The following is a 12299-nucleotide window of genomic DNA, read 5'->3' as shown; positions in this document are numbered from 1 at the left end:
GGCTGTCGTCTCTGTTGCCCTTAGTGCTACTTCCCGTTCGCGGCTGCGTAGTCGGAAGCCAAAGCGGCCAGCTGGTCGGAACAGCTCAAGGAGGCTTCTGAAGCTTAGACTAGCTTCGAGAAGAAAGGGGACGCGAACTCCCAGTCGGAGGCCAAGTCATCGATATCAGGATCAGGCTTCCGAAAATTCAAACGAGACGAAATTCTTGCCCGACTCATGAGGAATCCGGGAAGCTCCGAATCCCTTTGCTTATGCCCCATGGTCCATGGATCTCCTTCCTGACAGTTTGGAATTTCAAGTTCACTGATCCCTTACTCATCACTCATCCCTCCGAATAAAATAAAAGAGTTCAGTGAAGTATTCGCCCCAAAGGCTGATTGCTTCGAGAATACTGAAAAATGGCGCAATCGCTGCGTTTTATGTCACCAAGACTCCGATGGGATGAGCCCAGCAGCTGATTGCGAGATTGCGCACGCGGACGGCTACCACGGGCAGCGAACAGCGATACATCCTCATTAAGAAGTGTTTGTGTCGTCAAGCCGTCTCGCTGACTGCACTCATCGATTGCCAACATGGGTCTTTTGATTTACAGAATTACCAGATATTCAGCGAGGACGCACGCACGCAGCGAATCTGTTCAGCATTGAAGTAACGAATCCGCAATGAGCGTCAATCAATATAAGGGAACCCTCGTTGAAATTGACTGTTCCGTGTTGGGAGTCTATCAGGGTATAATCCAGACAGTCAACGAGGACGATCAGTCAGTCAGCATCTCGAAAGCTTCCAAAAATGGAAAAAAATTACTCTATCCCGATGTTGTTATCGCGTAAGTTCCATTTACCCTTCTTCGCGATCCGCTCAAATCGCACTCCTAATCTCGTATATGAAAACCTGGAGAGACAGATGTTTCAGGAGCGCGAATCGTCAGGCGGGAGGTATCCGAGCACTTATCTAACGACACTTTCTCCTTATCAATTAGGGCTGCTGATATCGCCGATATCAGGTTCCTAAACCAACTGTCGGTTTCGCCTATCCTCAAGGAAAGGAATCATTCGAATGGTAATCGATCCTCGCCGAAAACCCCGAAATTGGAAAAGGAATCACAAAAGCAGAGGACAAGAACGTTTTCGAGCTCGTTAAGCACTTCACGGGCTCACAGAGATAAGGAGTGCTTCGGCATCGACAGTGATCAGGTGTCGCTGCAGGAGGACTTTGACTTCGAGAAAAATCTCGGACTGTTCAACAAGGAGAAAGTCTTTGCCGAAATAAACAAAACTTGCGACCCGAATGTCGTGCGTCTCGCAGACTCGAATATTCGCAAGGAGAAGAAGTACCGACATGACGAGAATGTTCTCACCAACTCCGACAAGATTGTTCAACGAGAGGAGAAGCGATCCGTCTGGTTCTCTGTCGGTGAGTTCTTGGGTTTCGTCGAACATCGCCCGGAACAGATTCCAGCTCATTCGATTGCGGAAAGGTATCGCGCGACGATCCCCTCCGGGGAATTGTGGGCACCGTCCCAAGGTCTCCTCTCCCGATTCGGGTCATGACCCCCTACCCCTCTCCCCCCGAACCAAGAAGAGACTGTCTAGATCTAAAGAGTGTATCCATTTTTCTGTGTTCTTGATTACAGTACCGTCTGGAACGAAAGTCCCTGCTGTCACGCGATCCGCTCGAGACAAGATCCTTCAGGAAGCTACGAAATTGGGTATTTCTAGCGATTCTCTCCGCGAAGCTATGTCAAGAGACATCTGCAGCGTGATCCTTCAACAAAACAATCGGAATTCCGTCGTATTCGTACTATCTCCTGAAACACTGTCTGGACCAATGAACATTTCCCTGTGGTAGGTCCTGACTGCAGGAAGCGAGATCCAGACGGAAATCTACCGGACGCCGAAATTCTTTTCTACCATCTGCCTAACTCGGGCGAATTCATTTTCAGCGGCATTACGGCTGCTCGACAGCTCGCTGGAAAAGTCAAGAAAGTGTACATAATGACGAATCGCACTGTGAGAGACGACGACGTCGTCTTCCGCTCTGAACTCGAACTCTGTGAGATGGCCGGTGTGAAAATAGTGGACGGGTCGAAGATGCTGGACATCCCAGTGGATTTAGTTGTGGGCTGCACCCTCCACCCCTATCTGGACCAGTGTGCGAAATGGCCGTCAACAAGTGTGTTCCTCGTGGATCCTCCGTTCTACTCAGCGAATTTAGCCAACTTCGTCCTATTCCCTCTCCTGCCGCTACTATCCTCCGTCCCGGTCGAAAACGACGCCGCGTGCAAGATGTACATTGGAGATCTCGGCATACCGGCGAAACTTTACGAAAAGGTCTATGTGACTGCCGAAGGTCTCTACCCTCAGGACGGTTTCGTCGCCAGAATCAGACGCGCCTAGAACACAGCGAACCGGTCCCCGCCGGTTTCGACGTGGCGTGATCGTCTCCTACCTGACGTCAAGCGAAACTCTGTGACTCTGAGAAGCGGCTAGGTATACACAGAGGAGGGACGGAGTGATAATAATCATCGGAAACGGACGATTTCTCAACGGTTATCGTCAATACTATTCAAGACATTGGAAGGAACGGAGCGGTTCATCGGGAAGCGATCTCAAATTTTCGAATTCGAACTCATTTTCGACCGAAGAGAAATTCCCATTCTTTCCGTGGTACGGAAGCAATCGTCGGAACGAAAAAGCTTAGGAGGAAGCTAGTGATATGATCGAGGGAGACCGAGAGACGGGACAAAGATCGGTCTTATATGTTGCGAAAGTAGAGCCCCAGTGACCGGTGGAGGGGTGTAGCGCCGGGAAAAATTCGTGGATTACTCGCGTATTTTCTGCTCGACCGGCCGTCGATTTTCTCCGACAGACCACAGAGTTTCTTTACTTAGTTGATTGGACATAATGTGACTGTTACAGATGAAATCATAGTTACGTAGATCGATGGAGGAAATCGAAGGAGCGATGAGATCGATCTACCGACTCTTGGAGTAAGCGAGTGATCGATGTATCGAGCGATGACTGAATACTTTTGGCTCGCGTCGCCTAACGTATCCTGGTTTCGTCACTCTTGTGGCGATTCTAGAGAGAAACTCGGAAGCTGTTCCGCTTGTAAATCGTGTACAGGCTCCCTGTAAAAAAGATCATTTATCTAGATAGGTTTACTCTTCACAACAGACTCAAAGAAGAGGGAAAGGAACGATGCGGCTCTGACGTTACACCTGATCAAGCTTTCAAATCGGAAGCAACGATCGGGCGCGCAATCACCCAATCAGCGAGTGAATTCTGTCCTGAGCCGGAGAAGTAACGACGCATTGAGGATTGATGTTCTCGACCTGTCGCTCACTGTGGCTGGAGCGTGGAATGAAGGAAAGGATTCAACCAAGAAACGCGGACAGTGAAGCGAAAACTTCGGATCGAAACTTTCTCGAGAATCTTCTCGTTCTATTCGTCTATTCCGCATCCTCTATGCGCCGGGATATATATGCCGATTCCTAAGCCAGCTCAACATTACGAATGCAGTCACATTCGAAAAAACTTATCATGAAAGTATGCTATCAGACGAGGAAACTCTATTTTCACGGACCGATGGGAAGCTCGGTCATTCGTCAAGCGGAAGTTGGATGAGGGCTTTCCGGGCGGCCCCGGCGCACGAAACGCTGCAGAGGAAAGTTATTTCGAATGAATTCTCGAACGAGGCTACAGACGCGCGTTGAGTGGTTATGTGATCGAGTGAGTGTTCGCGCTCGATTCGGGAAGGAAAGGAACCATCAGATATTGTGGCGATAGGTTTGTTTCGGACGAAATGTCCAGCACTGGAGGCCGTTCATATCTCCCGGACTTACCAGGGAAATTCGATCGGAATCATCTCGACAAGAGCTGCTGTTCAGAAATTCTATCGGCGGCTTCAGGTGTTGAGTACAATGATTCAAACAATTTACTGGAGACCCCTAGGGTCTTCCCTCAGACAATTCACAATGATTCGGAATGAACGTTAGAAGCCAGAAGGCAGCTTCACGCGTTGATCACAATTCACACTGTCCCTGGGGCAGCTGTCGAGACGATTTTTGTCCAAAATCCGAATGCCTTCAACATTGGCTCCGAGGTGAGATTCAGTCTGAAGAAGTTGATCAAGCGAAGATCGTCGTGAAGCGGTAGCGCCGCGTCTCATCGATATGGTTCAGACCGGTCGTGGTCGGGATCGCTGAATCTCATCTCGAGGTACAGGTTTCTGAGAATTCCAGAAGTCAGACAGAAGTACCTGAAAATTGTAACGTGTTAACACATCAGACAAGAGAAGGAAAACTGTATCTCTCATCAGACCCCCAAGGGATCCGGTCTCACGAATTCCTTTTCCGATTAGCAGTTTTCTTTCTCATTGCTCATGACAAGATTTTCCTCAAGCATCAATTTGATTCAGATCAGGATCTCAAAGTAAATTCGATACTTTAAAGTTTCGCTGATCAGATGAATAAAATTCGGATTCGGTCAAGAACGCTGTTTTCTCTCTGTGCTGCTCAGTCGATCGACGGGAGGATCACGAGGGTGTATAATCCTAAGCTCCTAGTAAATCCTCAACTTCCTTCGTCTCGGGATTTGTTGCCAGTATTGGCATCTCACCAGCACTCCCGGATAACACCTACTAAATAAGATTCATCATTGAGCTGTGCAGGTCCATGCTGAAAACAGAGATCAATCGATCCGAGAGAAGTGATAGTAGGACTCCAGACTTCGGTCGCGATTCTCCGAGAGACGGTCCGCCTAAAATCACCCCGCATGATCCACCCAAGAGTCAGGCGAGAAGCCCTCACCGGAATTGGGATTTGAGAATTCAGGGTGGTTCCCTCGTACAAAATTATTTTATTCGATGGTTCATAGGATTTCCTCGCTCGATGGTGTTCGAGCTCATCTGACACAATCTATGGAACATATTCCTTACATCATCGTCTATTAAGCAGTCAGCCCTCTATATGTACATGGTGCGAATTCAACAGGGTCCTAACAAATGAAGATACAGCATACCCTCCAGGTGCGTCAGGGACTGCGCCAAGAAGATCCTACCGTAGAAAAATCGGGTCACAATTTGCGTCACCTCCGTCAGGCATTCACACAAGATCACATGAGTAGGCTATGAGAGGCCGAACAACAGTTTTGCCAACGCAGAGGCTCGCCGACGTGGATTGAAATGCGGGACGTGAGCTACAGTTCGTCATGGAAAAGTGACTCTTTCTCTTCGTCAAGGATGATCGTCTCATGCACTTCTACGTGCACCGTGCCTTCGTCGGAGCGTCCTTCTCGTAATTTGAAAGTCATCCGACTGATATGCACCACCTGGTCCTCAGCGAAGTCTTTCTCCTTTTCGAAGCCCGGATGCTGCTGCCGCTGCAATCAATCGACCGTAAGGGACCAGACGTTTTCCGATATTTTTCACCCTTGTCCCTCAATTAAGGTAGGTTTTTACCGATTCAGGCGACTGTGACCTGACGAGTTCTTTGTCCCAAGAAGAGGAGCCTAGGAATGATCCTCCGCACGAACACTCGTAGCAGAAGATAGAATACCAAAAGAGCCGATCCGTATTTCACCAGAAACCAAAGCCATGCCGAAGGAATCGAGAGTCCGCTCTCGCCCAGTGCCCTGTCATGCTGAATGCGAGAAAGACTTTCCGTTAGTGCCATGGTACTTCGCCTTTGGGCAGGAACAGGCAAAACAGCGAATGGTTGGAATCCTGCGACTTACCACGGAGTCCTGTTTAACGAGAACGTCCCCATTAGGAAGGAGCTGGTCGTCGTCTAATCTTTGGATAATCTTCACAGGAGGCGGCAACAAGTTCAGATCTATGGATAGCAACTTCTGCGGTTTGTAGACTTCGCTCGGCGCCGATGAGTTCACCACGACAGGTTCACTGAAGTTGAGAATCCGGCATTCTGTAGGAGGATGCTGTCCCGCCGCGCCTATCACTTTAGAGTATTTGTGCAAATTGTTCCCTGGGAGAAAAATTAAAGGAATTGGAATGAGGGATTGCCATCCAACGATACTTTGAGCGAAAACGACATTCTGATTCTGTTTTTCGTCTCTTTCTTGAAAGCTTACCCTTCATGCGCTGCGCGCTCGACCGAGTCGCGATCTCATTCTCCTTGGGTCGAACGTCCTTACGATTGAAGATCGGTGGCGCCTGTCCCGTGGTGCTCCACTGTAAGAAGGCGTTCAGGAGCCAGAAGCATTCCCGCTTTAGATGCGCCGAGTCCAGGCAGTTCGAATCCCCATAGACCGCTAGACGTCCCGCTTTTCGATCGTCGACTTTCGTCTGCAGGATACCCGCTATGACGGCGTCCTGCGTTTTCTTCGGTGTGGTATTCGCCCCCTCCCCCTCGATGATCTCGAGGCCTTGGTCATTGAGTTTTTTCGAGATGGTGAGCATTTCTTTCGGATGACTCGAAATTTCTGTTCCCGAGGCGTAGTTCATGTCGTGCTTGCCGAGCTTGAAGTCGCCCTCGAAGACTCCGTCGCCGAGAGTAATATTCCACAAGGCCAAGAGCTCGTTGAGTGCCGGCACGTTGCTTCCACCGGTGTCTGGCAGCCACCACTGTCTGGTGTTCTCATCGTAGAAACGAACTTTTTGCATGACCGTACTGTTGTACCAGTCTGCGAATAGAACGATATTCAACTGTTCGTCTCGCACGGCGTTCTTGATCATTAGAATCTCTTCTTGGAAGAACTCTTCTTCGGGATCTACGATCAGGAGAACAGCGTAGTTTTTGGCATCGAAACACGTATACGGTTCACCGAGCACTTCTACGTAGTAGCCGGTGTTCCGTAAATGAGTATAGAGTTCCTTGAAATTCGTGTGGACATGGTCCCCATGCCAGTCGAGGGGATCGTTTTTCATCTTCAAATTATCCCTCGGGAAATATCCCGGGGGATAGCGCAGGTTGTGAAACTGGTCCCAGAGAATCCGTTTGTGCCGAGGGGGCGTCGGAATCACTCGGACTTTGATTGGCAGCTCCACGACCGATGTGCGTGGTTTGTCGCTGCCTTTCTCGGGCGGGCTCTCCACGGTGATGCTCACGAAGCCTTGTGCGACACCTTCGAACTGCGCACCTCTCTCATTGACGACGATGTGCAAAGCTAAATACCCACTCCAGGGCCAGATAACCTCGCTATGACTCATCGATATGTTCAGTACATGACCGTTCTGAAGCAGATACGGCTTCCACTGCGGCGGCTCGACGAAGCGGCCGCTCACGCCCATGCCGTTGAGAACGGTGACATTCACAATAGTTGGGAGCCCCGTGTGATAGAGGGGTTGAGTGCAGTACGGCCACATGTAGGGGCATTCTGTGAAATCGATGTAGGAGGGACTCACTGTCGCCTGAGGGGTGTAGGCTCGAAGCGCCTGATAAGCTTCGATTAGGTTCAGTTTGCCCCAACCCTGCTCGAACATGTTCGGACCGGAAAGTCTTCTCGCCGAAGACAACAACGCCTGCTTCATGGAAGCAGGATTCACCAACGAGAATAGGTCCAGCACACCCGAGAGCAACAGCGTCACGGCCCCGGCAACGACGGGCGAGGCGACCGAGGTGCCGGACAGCGACCTGCAGCCTCCGTTTATGGCGGAGCCATAAACAGTGCTACCATAAGTGACAAGATCTGGCTTCAGTCTGCCGTAGCCGCTAGGCAGCTCCCACGTGGTCATTCCCCGCGATGAGAATTTCGCAATTTCGTTTTCGAAGTTTATGCCGCCGACGCCGATCACGTCCATTTGATCGGCGGGGTTATTCAAAGTTCCATAAAGTGGTCCATCGTTTCCGATCGCGCTGAAGAAAGAAATGGGGAGCTGAGGTCAGCTTGCGGGCTCTCGTTGCGAGATGGGAACGCTCTCGGAACGGAGATCTCACCTGATCATGATGATCCCGTTTGCGGTGAGTTCCCAGACTTTGTCCACGAATGGTTTGTCCATGAAGTCCGGACCCCCAATGGACAGGTTCAATACGTTCATTTTCTTCAATATTGCATAATTGAATGCGTCCAGGAACCACGATGTGTATGACACCTGATTGTTAGTGAAGACCCGGAAAACGTGGAGCTCGGCTTCTGGAGCGAAGCCCATGCAGTCTGGATGAGACGAGGCAATGACGCCGGCAACAAAGGTCCCTAGAATCGGGATTCGAAATGGAGGCTTGGGCCCGATAATTTTTATGGGGGGAAAAACTCTCGCTCCGAATTGTTCGGATTTCTTCCCTGGGCTGAAACTCAGAGTGCTCACCGTGCCCGAGACCATCTTCAGTAGTTTTTTCGTTCGTCCAGTCGGTTCTCTCGTAAATCTGCTTGAAATGCGGATGGCTCTTAGCGAGTCCCGTGTCGAAAACCGCCACACGCACACCTTTGCCACGCACGCCTAGGGGGGCAAAGCTCATTAGAACGCATCTGCGCGAAGCCTACTGAGGAGGGAACACACGATTGTGCTCTCCCGGCGGAATCCGTTCAACGCCAGAACAGAGAATTCGAGCTTACCGAGTTCCCATAGCGTGTCGGCCTGGAGGACTTGGGTCACTTGTTTGGTGTTAATCACCCTCAGAAGTTTTCGGGTCTTATGGGCTTCCCCGACAAGACCCATGAACACTTCAGGACTGTGATAGGACTTCGAAGACTGTTTTCTCTTCTTCTTCGTCGGGGCTGACTTCTTTTCATTCTTCAGCTTGACTTTATGTACATCTGGTTCGTTGCTTGCATCCGATTCGGTCGAATTTATGACGGAGAAGAGCCGTCGAACGCTCTTGTGATGGTTTACGTATTTGACTTCTGGATGATCCCGCAACCGCGCCAGATCGCCATTGTACCGTATGACTTCGAAGTCACTCGCAATGTCACGGAACTTGGAACGAGGTAAAACTTCGTATTTGTCCCGTAAACCAGCCTGGATGTATCGTTGCCTGGTCACCGGCAACAAGTAGTGCTTGAAGTGTACCAGATATTCATCGGGAATGGTTGTTGTTGTGAACGTCACCCTGACCTCCGCCTGAGTGAGCTGGAGCAGCACCAAGCAACTGCTCCACACGAAGGCAGATATCTGGAAAGGTAGAACACCGATATCAGGAATCTGCCTCCCGCTGTGGCTTGAGACGGGAAGATCCGAGCGTCGACGCTTCCGATCATCCCGTCTTACATTTTCTGAGTTTGGAACTGAATTGAATTCGAATTGAATTCAACAAGGTTTATTGGAAACGGTGACAGTAACTCTCGGCCAGTTCGACAGACAGGCGGTCAGCTAGCCAGGTGCGCATTGTCTTGATCATATGGGCCAAGGTTCCGTCGAATCTGACAGCTACATCCGCCTCTGGAAGGCGCTATCCATCGCACACCGGAATCGAAGGAAATCTCAATTTTCTTTCCTCGACCTCGCACTGATCGTCATCAATGTTCAGCCCGAAAGGTATGAACATTTCTTCTCCCTCCGAACGGACCGCGGTCAGAGCCTTCCCACCTAGTTGTCGCCAGCGGGTCACAAATTTTCGAAAAACGTGCTGATCAAGCGAGCGTCGCAGTGGTGTCTGCCGGGAGATTTATTCGATCGAAACATCCAAATTTCCTGATTCCTGGCACTGGCAGATAGATCCTCGAAAATTTACGGAGAAAACTCGCTCTACCCGATCACGATCAAGCTATACGATCGCGATGCAATTTTGAGCGGCTCTGTGCATTGACGACTTGTATAGTTTTCTGGAAAACCGAACATGACAGCGGAGTCACTTACCATCGGAGGACTTCACATGCTGTTCACATCTGAACAAATATCGGACCAGTTCCCGATGCGTAGCCGAAACTGTCCGATCTTGTATTTACACAGGAGAGACGAGTATTCGAGAGTCTCGTACTTCAGCTGCTCGAGATATTCTCTCTCGGGGTCAGGTTCCTCCTCTCAACTCGGCTTACGAGAGCCTGAGCGAGACAACAACGGCTCAAACCGTATGCTCGACCTCGACGAGTCCGAATCCGAAAGGATTCCCCGCCGCATGGCGAGTGAATAAGATCTTGGGTACCATCTGTGTCGAATTTAGGGATCGTGCATCGAGGAAAACGGGGAATGCAGTGCCGGTCACCCTGCCGCATCTAGTCCTCGCACATATGTTTTGTTATTATCGTGCGTCTCTCCCTTCGGACGGACCCAGTGGAAAGCGACACTACGTCTGAGTTGGAAGATCTCAAGATCGCAAGTCGGTTGGACTTTTTCGAGTGAGCTCGTACAGGAAGGCTCGACGGAATCGTTATGGCCACTATGGGGACCAAGTTCCGTCCGATAACGGAGCGTTTTCCGAAGTGTTATCAGCAGTTCCTCGCGGACATGAGGAGACCGCGCGCGAGAGTTATGTGTAGGCCACCGGCAGAGAAACTTCGGTACGACGCCTCACAGCACCTAGTCTTCAAGGTACCGGATGCCCGGATACCAACTATTTTCCTTCCCGAGTCTCAGCGAGGACTGTGGGGCGGTGAAGAGGCAGTCAAAGGCTTCCGTCTGAGGAAAAAAGGTCGCGGGACGGTGCCCACACTGTGGGTGCCGTACGTCACGAAGAACGTGCTCTATTCGGAAATTCTCGACAAGCATTTCCAGGTCGGTCATGTATTCGGAGTCCTCGGGAGCCATCGGAAATCGCTCTCGCTTCACTGAAAAACCTCTGTCTGTATCGAAGTTCCGCTCAAAAACTATTCCTTGCTTCCAGATCGAGACCACGGACCACGCTCTGAGGTTGATCGATGAGAGCTTTGGATTCGACAACTACATACTGAAAACTCCGGTCCAAGACTTGAATTCGCAGATGGCGTTAGATATAAGGAGAAAAATGCTTCTGGCCATGGCCCGCAGAGAAATATATCCAGACAATCCAGAGAGAAGAAAAGAGATTTTGGAGAAATATGCGGAATTCATCATACCCGAAGAAGAAGCCGAGTGGTTCGGTCTCCACATCCGAGAAGCAACGTGGAAGCTTCTTGAGCAGGAACAAAAAGCAAAAGGTACTCCAATGAAAGCCCAACTTCGGGCGAAATTCATCGAATCGCTCAAGAACCCAACACCTCCTGCCGAGTCGTAGTTATTATTGTAGCTCGTTGACTATAGAAATAAAAACCGCGCACATCTGCTGTGGGTTCGCAATATATGTATATATCACAAGACAAAGTTCATAGACATTACTTAAAATGAACACGCCAACAACACACTGCATCTTGCTATCACAGAGCGATGGACAATTCGCCCGACTGGATTTTGAGATCGACGAAAGTCTGCAATTGCTTCCGAACGCTGTTAACACATTCCGACCAATCGTCTGGGGCGAGACGAATGAATGTTCGTAGAAGGATTGTACACGATCTTGGGTCTACGAGAACAACTTTTTTGAAGGCCTCGAGCCAGGCCTCGACGTCCTCCGCTGATGGAGCGCTCCCGCTCGTCACCCATTCTCTCAAGAGCTTGTTCAGATGGAAAAGTTTCTTTGGTCCGAACGAAATTTTCTGAAAAGAAGGCGTTTCATTCACTATGAGGTTCCCCTCTGAGATTCGATGAGCTTACCCAGTCAGATGCATTGCTCACCTTTTTCGCAGCTGTCGGCTGCTTCTGCGGCGAAGCTTCGACCACGTTCGATGTCGACGCTCGATTTTCCTTCACTGGAACGAGTTTTTCTCCTCGGAGTTCTTTGCCGAATTCGATTACCTTCCGGATATCGAGCTGACCCTTGGTGGAAGTCTTCTTCCAGTTCTGGTTCCCTTTCTTGCCGATAACCTTCTTACTCTGTTTGCTCGGCTGGGAGGTTTTCTTCAGAACATTTTTCACAGCTGGCACCGGGTCGTCCAGTTCCAACATCGTGATGTCGTCAGGCTCGTCTTCGCTCGAGAAGACGTAAACTTCTAGATCCTCTATGTTTGGCGTCGACGAGTCTTGGGCGACGCTCCTATCTTCGTTCTCGGGGGCAGTGGAGACTTCGACTCGACTGAGTTTGTCCAGAAACGCGTCAAGTCTTGTGATCTTCGGGACATCTTTTAAAGGAGTGAACTTTGACAACGTAATACCCATGCCCCGGATGTCCTTGATGGGGGGATTAAGCTTTTCGAAGAGACTCCATACGCATTTCGAGATCGCTTTCTTGCACGACATGGGTACTTTGAACGATTCGGACAAGGCCATCTGATTGCATCGGCCGCACCCCAAGTACTTCATCGTCTCCTCAGGCGCATCAGGCCGTCGAACGAGTACTCTGAATCTGAGGTTTTCCGCCGCTGAGCTGGCGTTCACTAGGCGTTTATGGGACTCGG

At 50.2% G+C, this 12299-nt stretch overlaps 4 protein-coding genes across 4 annotated transcripts in view; 2 read left to right on the top strand and 2 right to left on the bottom strand.

The window, feature by feature from the left end:
* Window positions 1-662: 662 nt before the first annotated feature.
* Edc3 (Enhancer of mRNA-decapping protein 3) lies at window positions 663-4485 on the top strand. Its single transcript, XM_003739532.2, has 4 exons — window positions 663-826; window positions 980-1413; window positions 1634-1844; window positions 1943-4485. Exons 1-4 carry the CDS (start codon window positions 663-665, stop codon window positions 2394-2396), a joined length of 1263 nt encoding a protein of 420 aa, XP_003739580.1. The 3' UTR covers window positions 2397-4485.
* A 368-nt stretch (window positions 4486-4853) lies between these two features.
* On the bottom strand, window positions 4854-9867 carry S1P (membrane-bound transcription factor site-1 protease). The gene is made up of 8 exons (XM_003739531.2): window positions 9751-9867; window positions 8511-9066; window positions 8263-8394; window positions 7895-8150; window positions 6090-7813; window positions 5736-5983; window positions 5461-5641; window positions 4854-5381 (listed from the first exon to the last, which is right to left on the bottom strand). The coding sequence occupies exons 1-7, from the start codon at window positions 9751-9753 to the stop codon at window positions 5465-5467; spliced, it is 3096 nt and encodes a 1031-aa protein (XP_003739579.1). The 5' UTR covers window positions 9754-9867; the 3' UTR covers window positions 4854-5381; window positions 5461-5464.
* Window positions 9868-10113: 246 nt separating this feature from the next.
* On the top strand, window positions 10114-11133 carry mRpL28 (mitochondrial ribosomal protein L28). Its single transcript, XM_003739481.2, has 2 exons — window positions 10114-10605; window positions 10715-11133. The coding sequence occupies exons 1-2, from the start codon at window positions 10264-10266 to the stop codon at window positions 11081-11083; spliced, it is 711 nt and encodes a 236-aa protein (XP_003739529.1). The 5' UTR covers window positions 10114-10263; the 3' UTR covers window positions 11084-11133.
* An 89-nt stretch (window positions 11134-11222) lies between these two features.
* The window catches only part of LOC100903206 (DNA repair protein REV1-like), a 2809-nt gene continuing 1732 nt past the window's right edge, over window positions 11223-12299 (bottom strand). The window contains 2 exon segments of the mRNA XM_029113299.1: window positions 11223-11591; window positions 11656-12299. The exon segment at window positions 11656-12299 is cut by the window's right edge and continues 2 nt beyond it. Of these exon segments, the coding sequence (XP_028969132.1) occupies window positions 11223-11591; window positions 11656-12299 (1013 nt within the window).

The sequence above is a fragment of the Galendromus occidentalis genome, unplaced genomic scaffold, assembly GCF_000255335.2.
Source record: "Galendromus occidentalis unplaced genomic scaffold, Mocc_1.1 scf7180000076543, whole genome shotgun sequence".
NCBI classification, from domain to species: domain Eukaryota; kingdom Metazoa; phylum Arthropoda; class Arachnida; order Mesostigmata; family Phytoseiidae; genus Galendromus; species Galendromus occidentalis.
This window is presented reverse-complemented; position numbering and strand designations above follow the sequence as displayed.

What these genes read in the sequence shown, in the direction of transcription:
- Edc3 (XM_003739532.2), top strand. Translation starts at nt 663, where the DNA reads ATGAGCGTCAATCAATATAAGGGAACCCTCGTTGAAATTGACTGTTCC. An exon ending in TATCCCGATGTTGTTATCGC is followed by an intron (nt 827 to 979) that starts GTAAGTTCCATT and finishes CTTATCAATTAG; the next exon opens with GGCTGCTGATATCGCCGATA. An exon ending in CCAATGAACATTTCCCTGTG is followed by an intron (nt 1,845 to 1,942) that starts GTAGGTCCTGAC and finishes ATTCATTTTCAG; the next exon opens with CGGCATTACGGCTGCTCGAC.
- S1P (XM_003739531.2), bottom strand. An exon ending in TGAAGATGGTCTCGGGCACG is followed by an intron (nt 8,151 to 8,262) that starts GTGAGCACTCTG and finishes TCCCGATTCTAG; the next exon opens with GGACCTTTGTTGCCGGCGTC. An exon ending in AACGGGATCATCATGATCAG is followed by an intron (nt 7,814 to 7,894) that starts GTGAGATCTCCG and finishes TTCTTTCTTCAG; the next exon opens with CGCGATCGGAAACGATGGAC.
- mRpL28 (XM_003739481.2), top strand. Translation starts at nt 10,264, where the DNA reads ATGGCCACTATGGGGACCAAGTTCCGTCCGATAACGGAGCGTTTTCCG. An exon ending in TTCTCGACAAGCATTTCCAG is followed by an intron (nt 10,606 to 10,714) that starts GTCGGTCATGTA and finishes CCTTGCTTCCAG; the next exon opens with ATCGAGACCACGGACCACGC.